At 39.1% G+C, this 12235-nt stretch overlaps 1 protein-coding gene across 3 annotated transcripts in view; it reads right to left on the bottom strand.

The window, feature by feature from the left end:
* The window catches only part of TAF2 (TATA-box binding protein associated factor 2), a 65699-nt gene that overhangs the window by 51234 nt on the left and 2230 nt on the right, over positions 1 to 12235 (bottom strand). For 2 of the 3 annotated variants that reach the window (XM_080610721.1, XM_080610719.1), the window contains exons 2-4: positions 11946 to 11999; positions 10889 to 11049; positions 34 to 152 (exon numbers count right to left, since the gene is read on the bottom strand). In XM_080610721.1, the coding sequence (XP_080466847.1) occupies positions 34 to 152; positions 10889 to 11049; positions 11946 to 11999 (334 nt within the window). The remainder of the gene's footprint in view (positions 1 to 33; positions 153 to 10888; positions 11050 to 11945; positions 12000 to 12235) is intronic. The other variant, XM_080610720.1, reaches the window with a different exon arrangement.

The raw sequence follows: 12235 nt of genomic DNA on the forward strand, positions 1-12235 counted from the left end.
AATTAAGCTTTCAATACAGTCTCTTTACTTTACCATCAACATGTTTCCACAGCTCTGAGGGAACCTTAATGCAGAGTTCTCCATTTCCAGCATCTGGGTCCACAGCACTTACTGCGGCAGCATAGGCATTGGAAAAATAGTTGAGATTCCTCCTGTCAGAAATACCCAGTTAATTCTTAAAGAACATGCTGAACTACAAGAAACAACTTTGGAAATGATATGATTTCTATACTGAATTTCATGGTGCATGTTCAACCAAGCATTCTGTTTTGATTTTAAAGGAGTAGAGGGAAAAAGGAGGAGTAAAGATTAGATTTCAACCCCCAAAACTTAAACCCAAGCTCTTACAGAAAAGATCTGTGATGAAAAATCTTAAGCAGTAATAATCCACAATAAATTAAATGAGAAATGCCCAGTGTTATTTTCTTCCCAATAGGAGTAATATTTATGTTTATTGGACTAGAAAATAAAATGTTTTTTATAAATTTTGGATTAAGTTTGTATGCTTATTCTAAACATCTGTCTTGAAGATGTGCCTCCTCATATATTGCAGTTTTGCTTTTAAGTTGTTTTTCTAAATGTAGTGAGATTTTAGCTTGGCAATAGTATTCCCTTAGCTTGATGGATAGTAATAGTTTTATGCACTTGTAAGTATCACATAAAATATCAGATGCTAGAGTTTTGGCCTTAACACACAAACACAGAAACACGCATTATACTTTTAGTCTAATCAGGTTTGATTTAAGGTACTATATATTAGTTGCTACTTCACTGCGCATTTCATTCCGAAGTCATACCATTACTTCAGTTATGACTTAGATTGTTATTTACTGCATATGTCCACTGTTAAAGTAGTTATGAGCAGGATGATATCTTATTATTTAATATGATTATGTTCAAATGCTGGAGGATGACCAGTCAGGCCCAAAACTAACTCTGCTTTTGCATCTTTACATGATAGCTTTCATACTTTTTAAAAATGGGTTGTTAAACCATAGAATATGGGAGTAAAACCTTTCTTAATTATAATCCTCCAGTACAGAGAGCTCTTCAAAAGCTTCCACAACCCTATACCTGAAGTGCTTGAATTACTCATCACAGTTTTTTCCAGATTTTAGGTATCACTGATTAATCCAAGCAATGTGGGGACAAAGCCACAATCCAGCATAAAGCTACCACAGAATCATAGAATAGTTTGGGTTGGAAAGGACCTTTAAAGGTCACTTCTCCAACCCTCCTGGCATAAGCAAGGACCTCTTCAACTAGATCAGGTTGCTCAAAGCCTTGTTCAGTCTGACCTTGAATGTTGCCAGGGATGAGGCATCTACCATGTCTCTGAGCAACTTGTGCCAATGTTTCAACACCCTCTGCGTAAAAAAAATTCTTTCATATTTCCAGTCTGAATCTCACCCTCTTTAGTTTAAAGCCATTTAAATACCCCCTGTCCTACTGATACAGGCCCTGCTAAAAAGTCTGTCCACATCTTTCTTACAGGTCCCCTGAAGTATTGAAAGGCCACAATAAGGTCTCCCTAGAGCCTTCTCTTCTCATAAGGAGGTGCTTCAGCACTCTGATAATCTTCATGGCCTCCTCTGGACTAACTCCAACACATCCACGTCCTTCTTACATTGGGGGCCCCAGTGCTGGGTGCAGTACTCCAGGTGGGGTCTCATGAGAGCAGAGCAGAGGGGCAGGATCACCTCCTTTGACCTCCTGGCTACTCTCATTTGATGCAGCCCAGGATACAGCTGGCTTTCTGGGCTATGAGCACACACTGCTGGCTCATGTCCAGCTTTTCATCCACCACTAACCCCAAGTCTTTCTCCACAGGGTTGCTATGAATCCATTCATCCCCCAGCCTGCATTGATACCAGGGCTTGTCCCAGCCCATGTGCAGGATTACTGCACCACAACTGAGTTAAGTTTTGGCTGCAGACTCCACTCTTCCATGGAATCTGAAGTCCACACAAAGCAGACATGATCTCATGTCGGGATTTCGCTTTCATCTAACCATTCTCTGTTCACTACCCACAGAGAAAACAGCATTCAACCCAAATTATAGTACCTTACTTGGAAGACTGAAGGGTAATTAACCATGCCAGCATCATCCTATAAGTCTAGGTATGTCAACCACCATGGTCATATTCCTAGCCTTTCACATCTAAAAAACTTTGCTAAAACACTGAAATATATTGAGAACATATTTTCATGCAGTTCTTCATCTTTGGCAATAATAGTGCACAAATTCCCTGGCACCACTACCAAGACTGAAAATGTTAGAAGCAGTAAACTTGTCTACTTTGCTTGGAAGCTTCTGAAAATCGGACGTGAATAGTAAGTAGGAGCATATGAGCATAGAAACACCCAAATCACAAGTTTTAATACATAATAATTTTTTCCCTTCAGCTATGGTTCAAGAACAATTCAAACCAAATTAAACTTCAGCTGATGTGTTGTCTCCTAGTCTCAGCCACACATTCCTACTCTATCACTCACTAAGAGGACCACTGTTCATCCGACCCTGTGGTGATGCAGCTGAAAGTGTCAAATGTCAAGGGGAATGAAAAAAAAAGGGGCTTTTTTTTCTTTGCAGACAATTTTCAGTTGGTTTATTGGTTTAGCTCTCTGATCTGACATACTGAGGGGTCAAAGAAGTGCTGCTACTGAGGCACAGAAGACTAAGAGTGGGATCATAATCACTTCGATCAATGCCGCTTTAAGCTGCCTTTAAATGGCATCCTAGGAAGTCAAACAAATACTATCAGGAAAATGTTCTTTAAGAAAAGACTGCATGACTAAGAACTAGCTTAGCAATTAAAGACACTAGCAACAGAAAACAACAGTAACATTTTTTTAGACTGTAAAGCCTCAAAGCTTTTAGTTTTAATCTAAACTGGTTCTGAAAATTCACTGTTATTGATAGGGGATCCCTTTCCAATACATCAGTGAGAATTTGCTCCAAATTTAGGGATCATGATGAGCTTGTGGTTACATTTTAATCATCAATGAGTTCATAGACAGAAAGAGTTATGATTTTACAGAAAAAAAAAAAGGTAGATTGCACAGGGCTTAGAATTTTATGGAAAACAGTCTATTCTGATATTTCTATTTTTGTGAAGTGTTCCAATTCAAATGGGTGATTCATTGTAAAAGGAATCCACTGAAGGCTTAGTACCACAGATTAATTTGTTTCATAGGTTGTACTATTCTCAATAAACTCGATACAGCCATTTTAACAAAAACAGAGCACATGCCAAAAGTTACAGCCCAAGGAACAAAGATCTATTTTCCTAATGCTAAGTGTAGGTTGACAATAGATAATCTCCAGAGGTCCCTTTCAATCCCAACCATTCTGTATTTGATGTGATTCACATTTTATCCTGATAGAGGCACATTTTATTACCACAATTTACCCAAAACACAGTTAATTACAGCTCAAATGGATGCTTCTTGATTGCCTGGAAACTAGCTGCAGCAGTGCTACTGAACTGTCACACAGCCCAAACTTACAGTTGATAAACCACTTTTTTTCCTACAGTACTCAACATCAACTTGTCAAAATAAGTTATTTGATCCACATATAATTCATTATTCTTCATTACTTGTATTCATTTGCTATTTTACTGTGCTTCCCAGATACTGTGCTTCCCAAAGTCTCTGACCGCACCACCCAAGTCTTGGAAGGCGAACGCAGGGACTGTGAGAATGAAGATCCTAGGCACACTGTAGGAGAGGATCTGGTTCGAGACCATCTTAAAAACCTAAATGTACACACGTCCATGGGACCTCACGAAATCCATCCGCGGGTCCTGAAGGAGCTGGCGAATGAAGTTGCTAAGCCACTGGCCATCATATTTGAAAAATCATGGCAGTCAAGTGAAGTTCCTGATGACTGGAAAAAGGGAAATATAACCCCCATTTTCAAGAAGGGGAAAATGGATGACGCGGGGAATTACAGACCAGTCAGTCTCACCTCTGTGCCTGGCAAACTCTTGGAGCAGATTCTCCTGGAAGACAAGCTAAGGCACATGAAAAACAAGGAGGTGGTTGGTGACAGCCAGCATGGCTTCACTAAGGGGAAATCCTGCCTGACCAATTTGGTGGCCTTCTATGATGGGGCTACGAAACTAATCGACAGGGGCAGAGCAGTTGACGTCATCTACCTGGACTTGTGCAAAGCGTTCGACACTGTCCCACACGACATCCTTGTCTCTAAATTGGAGAGACATCAATTTGATGGATGGACCACTCGGTGGATAAAGAACTGGCTGGATGGCCGCATGCAAAGAGTTGTGGTCAATGGCTCCATGTCCGGCTGGAGACCGGCAATGAGTGGTGTCCCTCAGGGATCGGTGTTGGGACCGGTCTTGTTCAACATCTCTGTCACTGACATGGAGAGTGGGATTGAGTGCGCCCTCAGCAAGTTTGCCGATGACACCAAGCTGTGTGGCTCCGTTGATATGCCGGAGGGAAGGGATGCCATCCAGAGGGACCTCAACACGCTTGTGAGGTGGGCTGATGCCAACCTCATGAAGTTTAACCATGACAAGTGCAAGGTCCTACACCTGGGTCGGAGCAATCCCAGGCACAACTACAGGTTGGGCAGAGAAGAGATTCAGAGCAGCCCTGCAGAGGAGGACTTGGGGGTGTTGGTCGATGAAAAAATGAACATGAGCCAGCAGTGTGCGCTCGCAGCCCAGAAAGCCAACTGTATCCTGGGCTGCATCAAGAGGAGCGTGACCAGCAGGTCGAAGGAGGTGATCCTGCCCCTCTACTCTGCTCTCCTGAGACCTCACTTGGAGTACTGTGTGCAGTTCTGGTGTCCTCAACATAAAAAGGACATGGAACTGTTGGCACAAGTCCAGAGGAGGGCCACGAGGATGATCAGGGGACTGGAGCACCTCCCATATGAAGACAGGCTGAGAAAGTTGGGGCTGTTCAGCCTGAAGAAGAGAAGGCTGCATGGAGACCTCATAGCAGTCTTCCAGGATCTGAAGGGGGCCTACAAGGATGCTGGGGAGGGACTCTTCATCAGGGACTGTAGTGACAGGACAAGGGGTAACGGGTTCAAACTTAAACAGGGGAAGTTTAGATTGGATATAAGGAAGAAATTCTTTACTGTGAGGGTGGTGAGGCACTGGAATGGGTTGTGCAGGGAGGTTGTGAATGCTCCATCCTTGGCGGTGTTCAAGGCCAGGTTGGATGAGGCCTTGGGTGGCATGGTTTAGTGTGAGGTGCCCCTGCCCATGGCAGGGGGGTTGGAACCAGATGACCTCAAGGTCCTTTCCAACCCTAACTATTCTATGATTCTATGATACAATTAACACTTGGTTTTCGAGTCCAACCCCCCAAATATATGATACAGCACATACCGAGCATATTTTGAATATATATATATTTATATGAAATTTGTACACATGTAGATAATTCATTAATAAGGCAATGATTTAAACCTTTGGCCCACTGAAAAAATTAAATTTTCATTCTTGCTAAAGGTTAAGGGTTTTGCCATCTCTTTCTTCAAAAGTTCTCTACACTTCTGTTTATTTCTGACAAAGTCTACCATGAATTTACAACCACATAAGCATCATACCAGTGGAAATGAAAGCTATTTATTGCAGCATAACATATGCTCAGCCCACCAGTTATTTTTCTATTTTGTGTATATGCTAAAGGCTTGATCACTGATTTCTCAGAATGTTGCAAGACATGTCCTGAAGGCCATCATGCTGTCTCACACCTTACTGCTGCTTGTAATTGAAGCAACAAGTATGTTAGAGGATATCAAAAAATCTTCGTATTTTACGGTTTAAAAACTACAGGCTTCAAGTTCAAAAAGAAAAAATAAAGCTGAACTAGTGAATGAACAAGTATACACTGCCAAAGGCTAAAACTACACTGAATAGAGGACCTACACACAGGAAACACAGGAAAGCATTATGTGTACATTAGCTGCCTATAAACATATCTTCCTTTACACTGAGTAATAATGTCATGCAACAGCTTCTCAACCCTGCACCACAGTTATCACACAAACATGTGAAGCACATAACCCGTCAACTGCAGGATCATCACAAACTTCACTTACCAGAGATCAAACCACTGCACTGAAACTCCAAACTTTTGCTGCAGCTATTTAACAGTTTACAATCCTACCTGTAGGATTTGCCTGTTTTAATGTAAATGGGGCTGAGATACAAGCAATTGTCTCAGTAGTCAGAATACAGAGTGGGATTTAGAATCACAGAATCATAGAATAGTTAGGGTTGGAAAGGACCTGAAGATCATCTAGTTCCAACCCCCTGCTGTGGGCAGGGACACCCCACACTAAACCATGCCACCCAAGGCTTCGTCCAACCTGGCCTTGAACACCGCCAAGGATGGAGCATTCACAACCTCCCTGGGCAACCCATTCCAGTGCCTCACCACCCTAACAGTAAAGAATTTCTTCCCTATATCCAATCTAAACTTCCCCTGTTTAAGTTTGAACCCGTTACCTCTTGTCCTGTCACTACATTTCTACATTATTTCTACATTTCTACACTACTTCTAGATACCAGAGCCCAGAAAAATAAATCCCACTTATGTTATACTGACAGAACTGAGAATGCAACAATTTACAAGAAAAGAGGGAAGATGAGTTGGACGGAGGCAGCTGGAACATTCAACAACAGTAGTCCTACACCAAGACCCAAACAGGCATTCTCCAACACTATTTGCACTTTACAAGATCGCAAACTCTTCCTTAAAAGTCTGAAACAGACGGGATTCTCTGCCACCTGGTGTACACAAGGCAAAATGATGTGAATTGTTTTCTACCTTACAGCACTGTTCAGAGGTTTGCTCAGACAGAGAAGAAGTGACTGCATTCTGTAAGTTCATCAATCTATGCCAATATGAAAAAGCTATGATGTCCTGAAGCATCAGGAGGAAATGACAAGATGGAAGACTGATGTTATTTCTAGATAAAACTTTAAAGGTCCTTTCAGTTGTTACCTGAAATTATGGTTTCGGACTGACGGGTAAACTGGCAATGGTATCAAAGCTGAAAATATATTTCACGCACAAATTAAAGATTTCTAACATTTCTGACAAAATTTGCCCATTTTTAATTCCCTTCTAACTGAGGGGTTTTGTCATTCAGCATAAGTGACAAGAATAAAAAGTTGTTTCATCTTATGCAATGCTGAAAACGTGAAATGACAGAGACCAAGTGTCCATGATTTTTGCATTAATAGAATATAAAACACAAAAGTATTACTTGAACTGAAAACAAGCTGAATGTTCAAATTCAGAGCACAAAGAGCTGATCTGACACCAGGGTGAGACAGAAACAATTCAGCTGGTGCTGCTTGGATTTCACAAAGAAAGTTCTCTTTAATCTTGACTTTCTCAAACCTCTTTTAACTGTTTTCTTGCATGCCAAAATTTGCACAACATAAACAATTACTCACTTCACTTGGCCTTCACCTCCTATGAGCAAACAATCTCTCAAGTCACAGATGCTGCAGCAAGTCTTCACAAAGAAACAATTATAGTGGTTTTAAATACAGAATTTTCTATTTTAATTGAGTTCTCTTACTAAGGGAGTAAGAATTCTTTAAAATATTTTAACTTTTATAAAAAAAGGTAAGAAAGATTCCATTAAATTAATAACTTTTTCTACAAACTTTATGTATTCTTTCAGAAATCAACATTTACTTAAACCAAAAGCTTTATAAAAGCAAGAAAATGTTTATATACAAAACCTTAAAACTTCAGGTTTTTTATTTGCTACACACCACAGGAAAGAGTAAAGATGCAAACCAAATTCTTTTAAGTAAATAGGTTGCCAAGAACCATCTTCATTTCATATTTACTAGTTCAATAGACTATTGGAAAAAACCATGCAAAAGGTAACTATTTCTATAACATCAGAAACAAAACCTGATGACTAATCTGTGTCCTGTTCAAAACAACTGATATATCTAATTCAGCTGCAAGGGTACAAAGGACATCATCATTAAATTTGCTATAACAAATGAGAACTTGGAAGAGATGACGAGGTGATTCGATATAAAGACTACTAGAAACCACTAGGGTTTCCAGAAGCAGTTGTTTATAAAGAAGGGCAGAGGAAAGCCACTGATGATTTTTTTTTTAGGGTCTAATTCTAGAGTTTTTAAGATTTCCTGCATTTCTGTTTGTAATCCTGCCTTAAGAGCAGAGATGCTGTATTTAATCAAACCTTAGCTACTACCATCATGCTCGATATCCAATTGTGACCAGGTATGCCCATGGAAAAAATACATATCTGATACTTTGTAAACCATGGAATACTTTCTAAATCATGTAATACAAGATACAGAAAAGAGGCATACCAGTTCCTCATTAAGAATATTTGGTGACCTCTGTCTTCCATAACTATGAATAACACAGGAATAATGAAATACAGAGACCTTCTATTAAGTTCAAACAGTGATGTGAAAACCTGCAGTAGTAAAAACCCCAGGCCACTGTAGCCCTCTGAGAGACAGTATTTCACTTTACATGCACTGTCCTCAAATTTCACTCACTGCTCTTAAACAGGGTAATATGGAAAAAGGATGATGTTCCACTATACCACTAGAATGCTAAACGAAATCTCACTTTCTGCACAAAATGACAGAATTCTCTCTCCCGATCCCTTTCTTAACATAATGGAGTTTTCATTCTGATAATTTTAAAGACTGCACCTTTCTCACATCTTCCAGCAGTTATTCAGGATGAAGTTACTACAGAATCACAGAACGGTTGAGGTTGGAAGGGACTTGTGGACATCATGCAGTCCAATTCCTCTGCTCAAGCAGGGCCACCTAAAGTCAGTTGCCCAGGAACATGCCCAGATAGTTTGTGAATATCTCCAAGGATGGAGACTCCATAACTTCTCTGGGCAAACTGTCCCAGGGCTCAGTCACCCTTACAGTAAAAAAAAAGGCTTCCTGATGTTCAGAGGAAATTTCCTGGGTTTCACTTTGTGTTCATTGCCTCTGTGACAGTCAACACAAAATACATGAAATTCCACCTGCATAAAAGAAAATGCTTTTCTACTGTGATGGTTACCAAACACTGAAGCAGGTTGCCCAGAGAGATTATAGAGTTTCCACCCTCGGAGATACTTAAAACCAAACTGGAGTCAGCCCTGTGCAACCTGCTCTAGCTGACCCTGCTTGAGCTGAGGGGTTGGACCAGGTGATTTCAATAAGTCCTTTCCAACCTAGAGGACTCTGCGATTTCATATTAGCCACTGTTAAACACGTATAGTGCTTTCACTAGAAGTTCTTCAACAATTCAGCAAACTGTAAACTTAACCAAGCCAGCCAAAAGAAGGTGTGAGAACACAAACTGTTTCAGTAAAACCAAAAGAGAATATTTAGTGAAAAACGTTTGCCCATGTTGCTTCTCTTACCAAAAACCAAACAGATGAGAGATTTTTACCAAAGTCTCTTCCCATCATTTCCCCAAAATATGTGGGAAGCTACATGCTTTTAAACTTGCTCTTCAATATCAGATGGTAATGAATTTGAAACTCTTCTTTTCAAATATTAAAGTGAGTTTCTATAATATTCTAAGACTTGTACTCTCATCTATGATGTTAATAAATAATGAAAGTTTGATTCCTTAGGAAAGACCAAAAGCTTTATTTTCCAGCTCTGCACAATGATCAGAATTCTCCAGTGAGGATTCTGAATTTTTGACTTACTGAGTCAAAACCAGATAGGAATTACAGAATTAACAAGACTCAAATGTTTCAGTATCAGAACTCAAACAAAATGTCAGAACTCTGATATCCAAGTCAGTCTCCTATACGAATGAACATTGTAAGCTGAGTTATTAAAACTCTTGCTAAGTGATGAATAAAGGAATATAGTGCCATATGCAAACAGTTCAAATCCAAAGATACATAACTTAGGATAAAAAGTAGCACTTGAATTTCAGTAACTGAACAACAATTCAGTAACTAATACTCTAGTTTACAGTCAGAGAGACTAAGTCAGATTTAACCTGAAAGCTAAAATGGGCTAAGAAACATCTCAAAGGCTCTCTTTAATTAATGACTATTAAGGCAATGAGTAGACAAACTCTTATAGATCCACATCATTTGAGAATGCCACTGTTCTCACAAATCTAACCAGCAGGACCTTAAGAACTCTTTGGAGTTTGCTTCAGAATAAGACTAGCTAGTTCCTATCTGCCTTCACCAGCTATGTGAGCTAACCAAGTTGATGCCACCTCTAAAGCTGCTTACTGAGCCCTCTCCATTTTTTTAGCTAGCAAATCTCTTGGAGCAGTCACCATCCAAGAGGACACAACAAACAGCTGAAGGACAGCATCTTAATTTAGTAGTCCAATAGTTAACCTGATGCAGTCACATGATTTGCCTTAGTCCTATTATTTGTTTCAAAGTAATAAGTTAATTATACATAAGGCTACCTAGACGTACTGAATAAAATCAGAAGCAACTCTTACAAAAATTTGCTAGGAAAACAGGAAATATTCCCCAAAACTTTGATACCATATGACTATTCTTATGCTTAAAAATAGGAAGCAAGAAAAATGACATCCAATCTGACATTACACATCATGAAAACCACTGAGACTACCACCTACATCCACCACTTTTTTGCCATAAAAAAGTTTCATATACTTCTACAAAATTGTAATACAAAGAAATGTTAGTAAAAGAAATTCTAAAGAATAATAGCAGAGAGTCAAAATTATTGCCAAAATTCTCTCCCAGAATTTAGTCCTCATACCAAAAGTTCCCATTAGGAAATCACCAGCTAAAACTTGCCAGTACAATAAAACAGGTCACGCTTGACAGCAACATAATACACTGCATCTGCAGATTTTTAAAAACAACACTTACTGTTTTGACTCATGGTGACAAACCTCCAGCGTCGGATCATTGTAGATGAAAGCTGCTTCTAAATCATTGACTCTCACTCTGTAAATCCGGCACTGTTTACTGTTCAGCTTGATCCTATTCAGGTTTGCAACTGTGGGAAATATTGTCAGTTCCACATAACCCTATGAAAATACAAACCAAAACCTGTTATGAAATCTTTAACAACTCACAAAGTGTATAATCTTATTAATGCATTTCAAAGGTAAATTGTAGGTAAAAAAATATTTTTTAATTTTAAAAGGAAAATGGTTTGCCCTTTTAGAATAGTCTAGAATACACTTTGTGTCATACCATTGAACAGGTGGATTTTCCCAGATATGAAACAAAACTAAAAAAAAAAAAGACACGACTAACAATCACGAGACATGGTTTAGGGCAAGGTGTCCCTGGCCATAGCAGGGGGGTAGGAACTAGATCATCTTAAGGTCCTTTCCAACCCTAACTATTCTATGATTCTGTGCCTATTTTACTGGGAGTGACCTGGCTCTAATGACTAGACTTCGAGTTACTGGCATCACTATGTTCTTCATCATTATGTTTTCCATCACTATGTTTTAGGTTTTGGTATCTGAGCTCAAGATGATTTTTTTAAACCTAGGCAGAATCCATTCAGTCAAGTATTGAAATCCACAAAAAGCCACAATGACTTCTGGCCTGAGATCATGCAGTCTCTTCAAAGCTCCAGTGAACCCACAAGATACAGAACTCTATGAACCCAACCCCTGACATCAGCTAACCCAGTGCTGAACATCAGTTTTGAATTGCAGATTGCTCTGTAAGACTATTTACAATGCAATGCCTTCTTTCAGAAAGCTTTTCCTTACAGAGATTAAAGTGTTCACAAAGTATTTTATTTAATGCATATCGAGGAGTGCCAGATTTAAGAGATCAGAAGGTATAAAGCATAAAGAAGCTGAAGAACATAATTAGCTTATGTGTGAAGTTATTTCCTCTAAAAGCATGAAGAAAACCCAGACATTTAATTTCTACTTTCACATTTTATTAAAATAATACTTACTACAACAGACTTTCTCTGAAAATTTATGTTGTTGATACAAACTACCTGGTGAGTTGTGCTGGAAAAAAAAAGAAAAAATTTAAAATAAGTTAAGTTTTACACAAATGAAAGCATTTAAAATAACATTTTAACCTAACAATTTTTTTAAAAAAACAGAGCGCTCATACAGGATGTATGTACATATAGACAAATACTGTGTATAGCATGTACTTCATAGAATCACAGACTGGTTTGGATTGGCTCTGTAAGTATTCACAACTGTCTAAATCTCTTACATGGTCCAAAATAAA

This window comes from Psittacula echo (assembly GCF_963264785.1).
Source record: "Psittacula echo genome assembly, chromosome: 2".
NCBI lineage: Eukaryota > Metazoa > Chordata > Aves > Psittaciformes > Psittacidae > Psittacula > Psittacula echo.